Source organism: Scleropages formosus, chromosome 15 (assembly GCF_900964775.1).
Source record: "Scleropages formosus chromosome 15, fSclFor1.1, whole genome shotgun sequence".
NCBI lineage: Eukaryota > Metazoa > Chordata > Actinopteri > Osteoglossiformes > Osteoglossidae > Scleropages > Scleropages formosus.
In genome coordinates, this window is record NC_041820.1 from 22,685,236 (window position 1) to 22,699,133 (window position 13,898).

Below are 13,898 nucleotides of genomic sequence, written 5' to 3' on the forward strand. Positions count from 1 at the left end.
ATAACTATATCGTCCTCATTATTATGTATGTATCTTTAAAAGCGTATTTGTGTAATTGTTCATCTGTCGTTTCAGACAATCAGCTGCATTATGAGAACATGGAGGGGTCTGAACAGCCCTTTGCTTCTGCTCGTCCACAGCACAGCAAGAAGAGCTCAAGTTGAGGGGGACAAGGAGCGGTCGGTCGGTCGGTCAGTCAGTCAATCACTGTCAGTCAGTCAGTCAGTCCATCACTGCTGTCAAAAATGAGGCTCAGTAGAACTTTGAAAACGTTTCTTCATGTGCAGCGGCAACGACCTTCTCAAGCACCGTGACGAAAGGCGGCGCAAAGTCAACAACAAATGTTTCATTGTAACAACTGATTTTCATGTGGGTGTTGAATGAAGTTCACAGATTGAAAACGTCATCTGACCTAAAGCCAGTGGGATGTGTTGGAGAGAAGAAGGAAACGCAGCCCATAAGTGCTCAGCACATGTGGGATCTCCTCCTAGACTGTTGGACAAGTGCCCCAGGTGACTCCTCGTGAAGCTCCTTGAGGGAAAGCCAAGAGTGCACAAAGCTGTTGTTAAAGCAAACGGTGGCTGCTTTGGACAATCAAAAATATTGCATTCATGTTTTGGTCACTGCATAATTCTATATGTCTTACTTCACAGTTCTCATACCTTCACTGTTATTGTCAAGTGTAGAGAGCAGTAACAATACAAAAAACCCTCCTGAGGAGGTGTGTCCAAACTTTTGAGTGGTACTGTACATAATACACTCCAAACCGCAAACATGCTTCTTTCATAATAAACACATTTCATTGAAAATCAGTGCGACTCAAAAACAGAGGTAACAAGGAACAGGCCGTTTTTACCACAAATGTACAGCGAGACAAGGAACTGTTGGACAGCCTACCTGTTCAGCATGCATGCACGCGCGCACGCACACGCGCACACACACACACACACACACAATTTTTAAAGGAAAAAACCTCCATGTGCCATGGGTATGTCTGTGCTCCACAAATGAGAGTGCTCCTATTTTCAAAGATTGGGCCCAGCGCCAGTTCTGTCACTCACACACACACACACACACACACACACACACACACACACACACAAGTGCAGGCTGTATCTGAGACAGTCACGTGAAAGAAAAGTCGTTCCAAAGTGTGCATTTCAGGAACACTTTTGTTGCTATGGTTACTTAAGTCATCCATTTTCACTGGGGAAAAACACTAACCTGCTTTTGCCAGAGACAGGACAGCTTCTCGACCCTGCAGAGTGTGTGTTCACATACGCACAGATGTGACTCAAGTGTTTGTTTCACCTAATACACATGTCAAGTCCCTTCCCAAAGGGCAGCTGTTGAGTAGCAATGGGTTCGGCTTTACTGCAATGCATCACTGAAGCAGCGCCAAGCGCCCAGAGCAGTATGCACAGCTCCAGTGTATCTCTGCGCGTCCTCCATACGTTCCGCCCGTACATGTCCCATTCTTACCCCGTTCATTAACCACGCTACTTGTGACAGCATAATCAAGGCCCATCATTAAAAACAAGCTTCCCACATGCAATGCAAGCTGTGCGCTCCACTGCAGCCTCCATGACTTTGGATAACTAACCAGAAGATGCTGCTCGTGTCCGGCGCACGCGCGTACACACAAGCAGCACTTGTCACTCCGAGAGCAAACACACACACAGCTTTTTATGGCTTTCCAAAGTGAGGAGGGGGAGAAAGCGTGATGCGCACAGACATCATACCATCTGTCCGTCCGTCCGTCCTGTTGTGGAGAGCAGGTGTAGAACAAAGGCACTGCTGCACAAGAGTTCATATCAACGCCATTTATTACAATGTACTCAGCGCAGCTCCAAGGCACCTCACAGTCTTCTGTTACTACAGAAACGTGTATAAACAGAGCACTATATGTTCATGTACAGCATCTGCTCTACTTCAGCATCCGTGCATCACAGAGGGGCATAGGAGTGAGGAAGGGAAACGGAAACACGTTGTAAAATATGTATCTATTTCAGATCACAAGATGAAAGGAAAACCCTGGGAGATGAAAGAAAGAAAGGAAGAAAGAAAGGGGGGGGGGGGGGGGGGGGGTGAAGCTTCGGTGGAAAAGGGAAGAGAAAAGAGGAGGAAGGACGAGGCCGTGAGCGCGCAGGGAGGCCACATGCGCTTGCTGGAGCAGAGCAGTGTCCGCTAAGTGCCCGATCCAGCAGCGGGACAGCGGACGGACGGACGCGCGCGGTACAGAGTCAGGGGACGCGTCGTGCCGCACAAGCGGCACCGCAAACCATTCTCGTCGCTGCTTTAACCACTTAAAAAAAAAAATCGTGTCTCTGTGCGCCGCACTGGTCCTGTTGGTCGGAGTATTCACAGCATGTACACGTGCGCGTGCGTTGCGCGAGGCGTCCTTGGGTCGCGCGCGCATTCCTACGGGTCTCTCTCCTTTTTTACCTTCACGTCCCCCGCCAAGATGGTGGCGATTTCGCCCTGCATGAAGGCCCAGGGCACGTTGGAGCCCACGAGGGGGCACTTCTCCCCGCTGGGGCAATACACTTCGCCCGTGGCGCCCTGTGCTTTGATGCTCTCGCGTGAGCATGGGAAGCAGAACTTGTGCGAGGGCACCGACGGGCACTGCACGAAGTGCGTGTCCTCGAGCCGCTCGTGGCAGATGGTGCAGCAGAGCGGCCCGCTGTTGGCCATCGGCGAGTCGGGGATATTCTGCGGGTGCACCTGCTCCAAGCCCGGGTGCGCGCTCGACTGGGGCGGCCCCGCGGCCACTGATGCGAGGCGGCGCTGGCCCGACACAGAGGCGGGAGACACGGGGCTTCCGCCGCTGCTGCTACTGCTGCTGCTACTGCCGCTGTGCCTCGTCGACGTGGTCGAGTGTACCGAATTGCCATCCTTAGGTGAGTGCGCGTTGCCCAGCGTGTCCGCCACCGACATGAGCGCGGCCATCGGCGACTGTCCGTTCTGCGGCGCCGACTCCGGCGGCGTGGTACGGCTCGAATGCACAGGGTGCCCGGGTCCGAGTGGGAGGGGGGGCGGAGGCGGCGGGGGTGGAGGCGGCGGCGGCTGCGGATGCCCACCGTGCGAGGCTGCGAACACGCCCGACGCCATGGTGAGCTTGAGCGCCTCGCTTTGACTCGCCATCCACTGCTGCCGCTGCTGCTCCTCCGCGGAGTCTGGCTCCGGGGACGCTTTCCGCTTCCGCACGCCACCGCGGGAGGCGCTCGCGGAAGGCAGCGCCCGGGACAGGCTGACTAGCGCAGTGGGAAGCAGCGGGAAGCTCGCGTCCACGTAGGGCTGCGGCAGCATGTCGGCGCCCACGCCTTCCTTGAAGAAGCGCACGGCCTCGGGCAGCAGGTCGCCGAGGAGCCGCCAGTCGGCCGAGCCGTGCTTCTTTTCGTACTCCAGGTACTTGAAGCCCGAGGAGAGGCCGCGGCCGAAGTCCTTCATGCAGTCCTGGTACATCTGCTTGGCGACGCCGGACGCGCTCGAGAACACGGCGCCAGAGCCGCTCGGGTACTCCACGAAGATCTTGAGCTCGTAGTCCATGCCGGGCTTGGCGACAGCATCGAAGGCAAACACGCGGCCCAGTAGCGCGTGGTCCTTCTTGAAGCGCACGTCGAACGGCGTGCTGTTGCACAGGGCAAGCAGCGTGTCGCGCACCGCCTTAGGCTTGCTCGCCCATTCCTCGGCGCGGCTGCGCAGGCTCTCGCTGAGCTCCGCCAGGGCCTCGGCGTTGCGCTGCTTCTCCTTCAGCTCGCGCTCGTGCTCCGCGCTCGAACTCGACACCGAGCCCGGCCGCTTGCCCACCTCCGAAAGGCACTGCGCAGCCACCACGGTGGGCGGCGGAGGGGCGCGTCCACTCAGTGTCGCGGGGGGTCCGTTCAGCATGGTCTGTGGGAGCAGGCTGGGGGGCACGTTCATCTGGCCCGGCACGGCCACCAGCCCGTGGTGGCTCCTGCGGGAGTTGGGGCTCTGCCTGTTCAGCTCGGGCGGCCCGTCGTCCGGCTTCGAGAAGCCGTTCGGTCCAGCCAGGCCGTTCGGAAGCCTCGCGGCGTGCGCCGCCGCCGCCATGCCAGTGTAGTCGAAGCGCGCTCTCTCGGCACTCAGCGCATAGCGCTCCAGGCTCGGCTGTGGTGCCTTCGAGGAGCCGTCCACATGGTTCAGCTGCACTGCGTCCTTCGACGACATGGTCGCTGGTGCTTTCACGGACGCAGGAGGCGGCGGCGGCGGAAGGGGGGGTCCGGGGGATCTCCCCTCCTGGAAGCCATGAGCGCGCTTCAGATGCCGCGCCGTCTCGATCACGAATTCAATCCGATCCGCACCCTCGTAGTTCACGCAGCCTCGACAGACCGGCTCGGTAAAATCCCAAATCATCGCCCACGGCATGCGAGGCAAATCGCAGAGGTAGCACGACTGTCTTCTGGAGGAGGAGACCTGTGCAGAAGACATGGTGGTCGCCCGTTCAGTCAGTGGCCCCCTTTCCTCGCTCCCGCCGGACCTCCTAGTCCTCCTCCTCCTCAGCAGCAGTAGCTTCCACTCGATTGCAGATAATAACCCTTTTTTTCCTTCTCTCTTCTCCCTCGCTCGCCCCCGCGGAACGCGTGTGCCTCGCGCTCGCAGCTTGCGGGTTTCCAATTCACAGCGCGCGCGTGCCCCACATTCTGCCCCGCATTCCGATTTGGGATCGCGAGTGTGACTCCGCGTCCTCTCTCCGCGCTCGGCATGCCACCTGGCTCGCGCTCTGACGTCACTCCCGCGTTCCGCAGCTCCTCTCCGTGGCACACTAGCATGCCACTTGTTGCGCTCCCAGCGCGCATGCGCGGACCGCTCCCTTCATGCGCTGTGAATGAGGGAACGGGGAGAGACTGCGTGCGCGCGAGTGTGTCTTAGAGAGACAGAACGAGGCTAGCGGCTTTACTCTAGCGAACTAACAGTTTAACTCTCTCTTACCGCTCACATTTCGGGTTACACCCCTGTGTAGAAGCGGCGCGCTCTGAGAGAAAATGCAAGAAGAACGGATGAACAGGTCAGGAGGACCGAGGAGCTGACAGCTAGCCTAATGTACCCTGTAAACTGCCTCGAGCCAGTTTTTTTTTTATACGTTCCAGTAAAGCCGATGTTTATACTAACAGTAAACACAAACAGTTGCAAGTGGCACGCGGAGCGATCGGTGTATCCCGCTGTAGTCGATCCGTTTACGCATGTGAGAGGGACACTCGCACAGGGTATGGTAAAACGCACACGTCCTTTGTAGAATAACAAATACAACTAGCAGACGCCCAGCTCTGTCAAGAATAAACTGTTTAAACAGAGAAATAAGGTCGACGTTTCTGTGCACTGGGAGACACGTCGTACATGCTGCGCTTCACCACAATTAAGAGTCGTCGCTTTATGCAACATTCATTTCCTCTACGGTACCAGTCACCAGTGTAAATAAAGATTCGGACGTGTGTCAGTACACAGCGCTGGGGAAACGTACACGTTAAGACCATGTGATTCCGAAGGGGACGGAAGGGAATGCAGCGGTCAATCTGTCCCGCATGCGCCATTTCCCCAGCATGCTCAGCACGCCCGCAGGCACCGCTGTGTGAAGGCACCAGGCTTAAAGTGTGCTACAGCGTACCGTAGTTCGGGGCGTCAGGTGGCCCACAGGGTCCCAGGTTCGCTCAGCCTACTAGTCATTTGCGTGACTGGGGTAAGGGTTTAGTACGGTACAGAGCGCATGCGGCACAAAACAGACGCTTGAGGTCCGCACACACGGAGAAGGTAATGGGGACTCCTTAGTACGGAGTAGTACCTCATAAAACGTAGACGCTGCGTAGCCTCGCAGTCACGTTTCTAGTGGCGCGCACGACGAACTCGGCTCGCGCTGCTGCAGTGTGCGCGTGCGCGGGCACGTGTCTCGCTGCGCCGCAGAGGCGCCGCCGGTAGTGGGACCGAAGAGCTGCCGGCAGCCTGCACTCAAGGTGCCTATTTTGTGTGTGTGTGTGTGTGTGTGTGTGTGTGTGTGTGTGTGTGTGTTCGAGCCGGGCTTTCCTTTGTGGAGCCCGTCCGTTCCTGTTGCTCTTGTCCTCACCGCGTCAGTGGCAGAAACGTGTCCGCCAAACGAGTGACAAGTGTGAAAGCGGCTCATGGCGGGGCTCTCGCATTCTCTCTCTCTCTCTCTCTCTCTCTCTCTCTCTCACACACACACACACACACCCGTAGCTTTCATTTGTATACACAGAGATACTGAAAAATAACCAGCTTTTACTTCTAAACCATACAAACATCATCTTTACACCGTCTGCTCACTTATGTATCTCCCTCCCCCCAAATCCATACTTATCTGCACTGTGCCGCCTCACACACCAACTGTGTTTATCACGTTGTCCATGTGGAAAATTTTCAGGCGGGCCCAGTCAATCTCACTGGTTAATTTTTAGCTTCAGCTAAGTGCTTGGCACACTGCCAGAAAAAGGGATTGTGGGAAAAGACAAGGTTCGCCAAGTACAAACTGGCAGTACTGTATTAAGCAGCCTTGACAGCTCCTCCACTCGCAGGGACTTGGCCGCCGTTCAGAGTGCTCCTTCTTTGGAAACAGTAGCATGCTGCAGTGTGCACGCACATATAATGCTCACTCTTGCAGAGCTGGCTGCCTGGTAAATGCCACTGCCGTCGTCATGGCAACACTGGGCCATCAGCACAGCCTGCTGCTCGCTATCTGCAGAGTCCACCCCGCACGATTCGTGCTGGAGGAGCCAGAAGGTCCGGCCGCATTACAACAATCCTGAATGCTGTGCTTCGCACGGCCCTGACATGACACTGCTGATAGCAGAGAACTTCAGGTGACCCAGTGAAGCCCTATGAAACCCTGTAGGTGACCAGGCAGGCAGCTTTACAGCACTTGCTATATGGCAGTATGCTCTATTTGATATTACCGAGTCACCTCAGTATAAACAACACACACGCAAAGATGCAGAGTGTAAACTCCTTTTACACAAGTTGTTTAAAATACAGCCATTTCTGCCATTACACACGTGACCTCATAAATAAGGAAACAATGTCAGCGTATTGGAAAACTCTCACTGGCTTGTACGCCTTTTCATCCCCAACATGTTTTTGTTTCACATCCCCGAGTAAATGACATGAACTCAAAGTAATACAACTGTGAAACATCTCACCCAACAAACCCAGCAGCCTGCGGAGGAACACACACACACACACACACACACACACACACACACACACACACACACACACACACACACACACACACGCATGCGCGCAATACACATGAAGCTCAGATCTTCCACATGCTTTGTTGTGGAAGTGCTCATTGTGAGGATCTCAATAACAACAACACAACTAACCATAACTCGAACAACAATGTTGACTTTCACTAAATCCTTTTTATTATTGGAAATGAGTGAACAAGGTGACAGCAATGTGAATAAGAAGCACGCTAAAATAGTTTCAGGTGTGGGTGTAAAAGAAAAGTTTCAACATTTGAAGAAAAGACTGACGTTATGAAGCGTTTTGAATTAAATGAAAGAACACTATCATCCACACAGGTACAGGGAAGTAAATGTTACCTTCTGGCAATCTTCACTTTTTTTTCCAAGGAAAACTCCTATATTTACTGTGGTATTTATTATTAATGTAACATTTTAAAAATGTACTTACATTTTTATTAGGATTGTTAAAAATTGGTCATGTTTTAATTAAAATCTCTTTATATGTAGTATATACAGTATATATTGAACCAAACCTTGCAAATCTATAGATCCTACCAACAGGGAAGAACGCCACTAAAACAAGTAGCAAGAAATGCCTTCTGTTGCGATGCTACATTCAGATCTGTTCCAAAGCATTCCTTTGACACAGGAAAAAAAAGCACTGGACACCTATTGATACGAATGCCAATGTGCTACCATCTCAAATACACCCATAGCACTGAACACCTACAATTATGATCCTGTCATCTTTAACCTGTAAAATATAAGATGTTCAAAGACGGCCACCAAATAGCTAGCTAAGGTTTTAACAACAAAAGGCTTGAGGCACAAACATGATTTTTGGCAAGGACAGTTGCTGTCTTCCATCATGGTCAAAAGCAAGAACAATAATTCACCTTGAGCTAGAAAGGGAAAAGAAACAAACTGAGACAAGGCCCTTCCTGCCTCCATATGCTGCTTCTGCTCTTTCATTTAACAAGCACAAAAAGTCATCACTAACAAGTGCAGTAGTAAGACTGAGGCTGTAAACCTTCCCATAAATACAGTGCAACCCACCTGCAAAAAAGAAACCGTCTGATGCATGGATGACAATATGAAGGGAGAAGGGGAAAGAGGGGGAAAAAAAAAAAAAACCCACATTAAAGTGGCCCAATATTCATTTTGTCACCTGAAAACTGAAAAGTAAACAAGCTACCTTAAACAACTATTAATGTTCACAAACTTTACTCGATGCCCATAAGGTGACTTAAAAATGCACAAAGTTTGAAAAAACAAAAGCATCAAGATTGTCAGCAGCCAGTAGATACAACCATCGCTCCCTTACCTGGAAGTGCCTGGCTGGCAGCCCACTGTTGCCATAGTGACCATTTGTCCCCCTTCAGGCACTGTTGCTCTCCTCTCGTATGTTGGGTCATCAAGGATCTCCTCCACATGGCTACCATTTCCTGCGGATGTGGAGAAATTCAGAATTGGCTTCAGATGCCAGCACTGCGCTCCTGGCAATATCACTGTGAATTTCTGCCCCCTTTGTGTCTTTTTTTTTTTTTTTAAACTTACATTTACCTTTATTGACTTCACAGACACGTTCCTCCAAAGTGATTTATAATTAATAGCATTTCTAATATTTAGCCAACACCTCGTGATCAAGGTGACTGCTTTTTAAATCTCAAGCTTTCTGTTAGCTAACTGCAGTTTGTTGATTAGGCAGAACCTCCATAAAATTTAACAGCATAACCAACAAAGACACGTAGTGCAGTCAATAAGTTACAACTGGTCGCCATGTGGAGCTGTTGGGGTTGCAAGCCATCGTTGCATGAGGTACAGTGGTGTCACATGGATATTTATGATAAATAAAGTGCACATCACTGCCTGTCAGTCACTCTGCAAAGCATGTGGACACAATGTCCTTAGAGACACTGCAGCAATAACCAATGTGTGTCAAATGGTTGCAACATTCGCAGCATTCAGCCTCCACGAGAGTGTAAGGGTTTTCAAGTTATAAAAGTTGTTGGTACGATTTCAGTGACAGAGTTAACAGGAACATGTATTGGCTGATGATACCAAAATCTCGTGAGTTTCACATCAATAAGCACATCAAAGAATTTAGCTGAGGATACACTGCAGAATGGGTAGCTAGATAGGTAGACATGCATTTCAGATTAAGTGAAGCAGAACTGAGGGACAACTTATTGGCTTTAAACCAAGAAGCAACATATCCCAGCTCCCTATTGAAACAATTTATTAAGCTATAATAGTACCAGAATATTTGTATCAACGGCAAACATCATACACAAAATTTTTAAATAGACAGAATAAATCATTAACATATATGAGAAGGAGCCAGGTCCTCGAGATACAAGACAAAAGATATTTGAATAACCAGACACCATCCCAAGAGACACACTGTTTGCAGCAACTCAAGTCATTTGAGTTCCACATTACTAATTTCATATGAGCACAACTGCGTAAAAGATAGCGAATGACTCGGACATATTTTTTTTCTGCACTTCTACAGACAATTGAAATTTTTAGATAAATATTTCATAATAGGGGCGCGGTGGCGCAGTGGGTTGGACCGCAGTCCTGCTCTCCGGTGGGTCTGGGGTTCGAGTCCCGCTTGGGGTGCCTTGCGATGGACTGGCGTCCCGTCCTGGGTGTGTCCCCTCCCCCTCCGGCCTTACGCCCTGTGTTGCCGGGTAGGCTCCGGTTCCCCGTGACCCCGTAAGGGACGAGCGGTTCTGAAAATGTGTGTGTGTGTGTGTATTTCATAATACACAGAGTGGTTTAAACAAGGTGTGGAAACCAACAGCAAACAGTAATCACCTACCAACAAACTGTGGAGAAACGTAGATACAAGTGGAAAGTGAGGGGACATGCATGGAAACTGAAGGGATCTTGGTCTACAATCCTCTCCTGTATTTTGAAGGCCATACTGAAAATCCTTCCAAACCTCAGAGAGAAAAAAATTCCTCTCCACCTTTGCACAGTCTGAAGGCTAAAGAAAAATTTGCTAAATAAAGGGGGTGAACGAGCAGCAGCAAGGCAGTCCAAAAACAACAATTCTCCATTTCCCAGACAGAAATTCTCATTGTGATATTTCACAAAGGGGCCTCCTACTATTTAAAACATGGAAAGTGCACAAGAGAAATGTGTGGGGAGAGGCTGGCAGAAAACTGCTCAGTTGTAGATGAAATAAGTTTTCGGAGGCCAATGCCTGCAAATAAACACCCCAGGAAACAGAATTCCATGGCTATGACTTTTCCAGCCCTCCTGAGCTTGTGTTTTTGCCGCTGCTGACCACTTGATGTCCCTGTGGAAAATCAACTGACCTGCTCGAAGCACGAGGTGCAGAAGGCAACAGAAGTAAGTTTTGATATTCAAACAAATGCTCTATTAAACACAGCTACAGTGACAAAAATGTTTGAGCTCAAACATGTGAGCAGTCAATGAATGAGTGTCCTCGCTGCAGACAGAAACAAGAACTCCTTCCCCAACCCTAATTCAAGCACTCCTTTCTGGAGCCAAGGTTTAAATTCTGCTCGAAAACACAAAATATTCAGAGCTTAATTCTAAACTCCAATTCTAAATTCCAACAAGGGACGGTATTATACTAACTGACTGCTTTAAAGGAACTAATATTGAGTGTGTTGGAAACCTAACATGGACACATGTAACAATGTATTGATATAAAGGGTCTAATAAGCAGTAAGACCACCATTCACCAGGAGAACAGCTTTGCTCCATCTTGGAATGTTGTCATACAAGTCCTGAACTGTGTGCAGTCTGACACTGCACAATTCATCATGAACAAATCTACTTTGCACTCTACACTCTAGAGCGCCTTTAATGGTTCAGTGATATTTACATCTAGTTGGTTGGGGGGGGGGCATCTGACTTCATCCTGGTATTAATGAAACCACTCTTGAACTTGTTCAGCAATGAATATGGGGGCATTATCATCCTGAAATGTGGCAACATCATGAGGGAACAGTGTTTGCACCATAGGGTGCACCTGTTATTGTAAAATCGTATTGTTTGGCCATTATAATATCATGCGTTGTAATTTTTGGACCTCGGGACTCCCACGAAATGGCTGCACATACCTTTTTCGGGTCCACAGCCCAGGTTAGCAGTTGTCAGACATTGTTGTTTGAAGGCATCCTTTGGTTTTGTTGCCATGTAAATGTGTCTCCATATAGGAAATGGAGTGAACGATGCACTAAGGCCCAAAGCAGCCTTCTGACAAGAGGTCTGCAGGATGAAATCCTCAGTGTTCTTCATTGCATATGAATGTTATTTTATAAATATCAAGCTGTGTAAACAGATAACACTGAAATGGCCAAAGGGATGAGCTCCAACAGTCATTACACACGAAGACACCGTAAGCAAATAATTACATTCAGTTATGTTCTAACTACAATCATCAAGTTAAATCATGGTCCATCATATGAAAGTAAATGGAAACTCATTTTAAGTGCATCACATCAATGTATTTTTAAAAAAACAAAATGCATTTTCTTTCCTATTTTGCCTCGAAAAGCACGCAGTAAGGATATTCCCTAGAGATGGTGCTCTACAAAGGTTCTGTGCAATGATCTTTCTACCTCCTCCATCCAACTGATATGGACAAGCAATTAAGGGCAAAACAAGAAATCCAACTTATAACCAAATGCAATTTGTTCCAGCAATTTTGCATAAGGAGCTCTCAGCTCTCACAGCAACAGTCAAGTCAATTCAAAATACACGCCTTTGTTAGGTGAAGCACCCCTGCCAGGTCAGCTTGTGAGTAACTCCGAAATCGTATGACTCTATCATCTATAACTAATGAGCCAAAAAGCAAAAAACGCTTAAAGAAAGTGCTAAATGTTGACAGTAATCATATGTACAACTTGTCAAATAAAACATGGAATTTCCTTTGAAAGGCAGCTCATTACAGGCAACCTCTTACTATTGTTTTATCACAAATACGAACATGTCACAACAGCTCAGCAGAGAGGTTACAGGTTATTCAGTGATTGAGAGAATTGCCTTGTTAGGTTGCATGCTAGTTATGCTATATCTGCTTCACGCATTGCATTTAAAAGCAGATTCTCAAAGTGGTTTCCAATAAACATGGGTCACAACAATAAAGAAGAGAATTTATAGAAAACTAGCACAACGAAGAGAATACAACCCATCCCTTATTAAGCACTAGTCCAGTGTAAAGTCCCACTGATCTACAGAGATATGATGGGGGGTGTACTCAGTATGGGGGTCAGTCACACATAGTGAGTCACGCAAAGACACACACTGCCACGCAAACATAGAAGAAACATGCAAGTTCTGCACAGATAGCCAAGAGCTGTGTGGCACCATAGTGATGTAAGCAACTGTGAACATGTTGGTCTTATGCCGAGGTAAATGTGTTCAGAGCAGTTCTGATGCTCTGGACTTTGGGTTACATTAAATTTTCTTTGTATGTCAAGGATGAGGCAGGAATTTATTATGTTTGGTGAGATTGTGGGCAAGCATTTTGCGGCACAGGAATGGCACAAAAGGTTCTCACATTTATCCATTTCTTCCCCCATTTAAATCAATAACAACAGTTATTTTTATGAAAAGTGACGCTCGTTACACAAGGGATGCCTGCATCTGTTCACCTTTTCCTGTGAATGTATAAGGGAAGGCAGAGCAGCAATTTACAGAAATTTTTCTGCATTAATCCAACACTGAACCTTACCTGGAAGAGAACATTTATGGTTCATGACAAATGTCCCACCCAAAACGAAAAATGACAGGTACATTATTACCTGTGACTGAGACTGCCCTTGTGCTGGTCGCTCCAACACGCCACGCTCCGTGCACAACCTGCCACTGTGTCCCCATTCTCTCAAGCTTTAGGGTTAGGGTGAAGGCTGCCATTCTTTCTGGAACGGGCCGCTCTGCGGAAGAGTGCCAACTCTGCTCCGCTCAGTGCCAGTGCAGGGGACAGCCCCTGTGTCCAGAAGCCACCAGACCCTTTGGCAGCACAGTGTTGCGCTACACTCCAGCTCAAAAGCTCAGATAGTTGTAATAAAGCTAATTACTCTTATTTTTAATCACCACCCAATTCCCAGTGAATGAGCTCTTTTAACGAGGCCCCTAAGCAAGAGGGCAGCCTTGATTTCATCCGCTGCCAGATACTACCTTGAAGCAGGCAGCCCTCTGCATACCAGCTGATGTCCTTAAGTGTCTCGCAGAGGGACTTGCTGCTGCTTTCATCCAGGTTGGAAACACAAAAAGGTCATGCCTGGTGGCCTCGTACCTTTATTCCATACTGTGTGCAACACAGTCAACGAAGTCACAAGATGCAACAGAATAGAAGAGCGAAATGCGCAGTTTGAAGACATCTCCCACAGCAGGAGACAGCTACAGGATATGGTGCGTGCATATTACTACCCACCTAGGATAGGGCAGACAGCAGAAGACACACATCTGCTGTGACTGTGCTCACTTTTAGGGTCAGAATCTGCTTAGGAGCTTCAGCGTTATGAATAACAAGAGGTGTAACAAAGGACAGATGATGAGGAGCCCATTCAGTTACGTCATGATGAACATGAACAACGGGCAGTTTTTGCGTAGCCTTCGCAGGAACCCCCCGAGAGAGTTGTCCTGCAACCATTGTCCGTCTTGGCTGCTTGACAAGAAAGCAGCACGACA

At 49.1% G+C, this 13,898-nt stretch overlaps 2 protein-coding genes across 5 annotated transcripts in view; both read right to left on the reverse strand.

The window, feature by feature from the left end:
* The window catches only part of kiaa0586 (KIAA0586 ortholog), a 139,526-nt gene that overhangs the window by 109,126 nt on the left and 16,502 nt on the right, over nt 1-13,898 (reverse strand). For all 4 annotated transcript variants that reach the window (XM_018764204.2, XM_029258351.1, XM_029258352.1 and 1 more), the window contains exon 9: nt 8,545-8,665. In XM_018764204.2, the coding sequence (XP_018619720.2) occupies nt 8,545-8,665 (121 nt within the window). The remainder of the gene's footprint in view (nt 1-8,544; nt 8,666-13,898) is intronic.
* irf2bpl (interferon regulatory factor 2 binding protein-like) lies at nt 2,074-5,923 on the reverse strand. The gene has a single exon (XM_029258353.1). The coding sequence runs from the start codon at nt 4,450-4,452 to the stop codon at nt 2,422-2,424; it is 2,031 nt and encodes a 676-aa protein (XP_029114186.1). The 5' UTR covers nt 4,453-5,923; the 3' UTR covers nt 2,074-2,421.

Bases quoted from the DNA above. Each gene is read 5' to 3' on its own strand.
- irf2bpl (XM_029258353.1), bottom strand. From the start codon at position 4,452: ATGTCTTCTGCACAGGTCTCCTCCTCCAGAAGACAGTCGTGCTACCTC.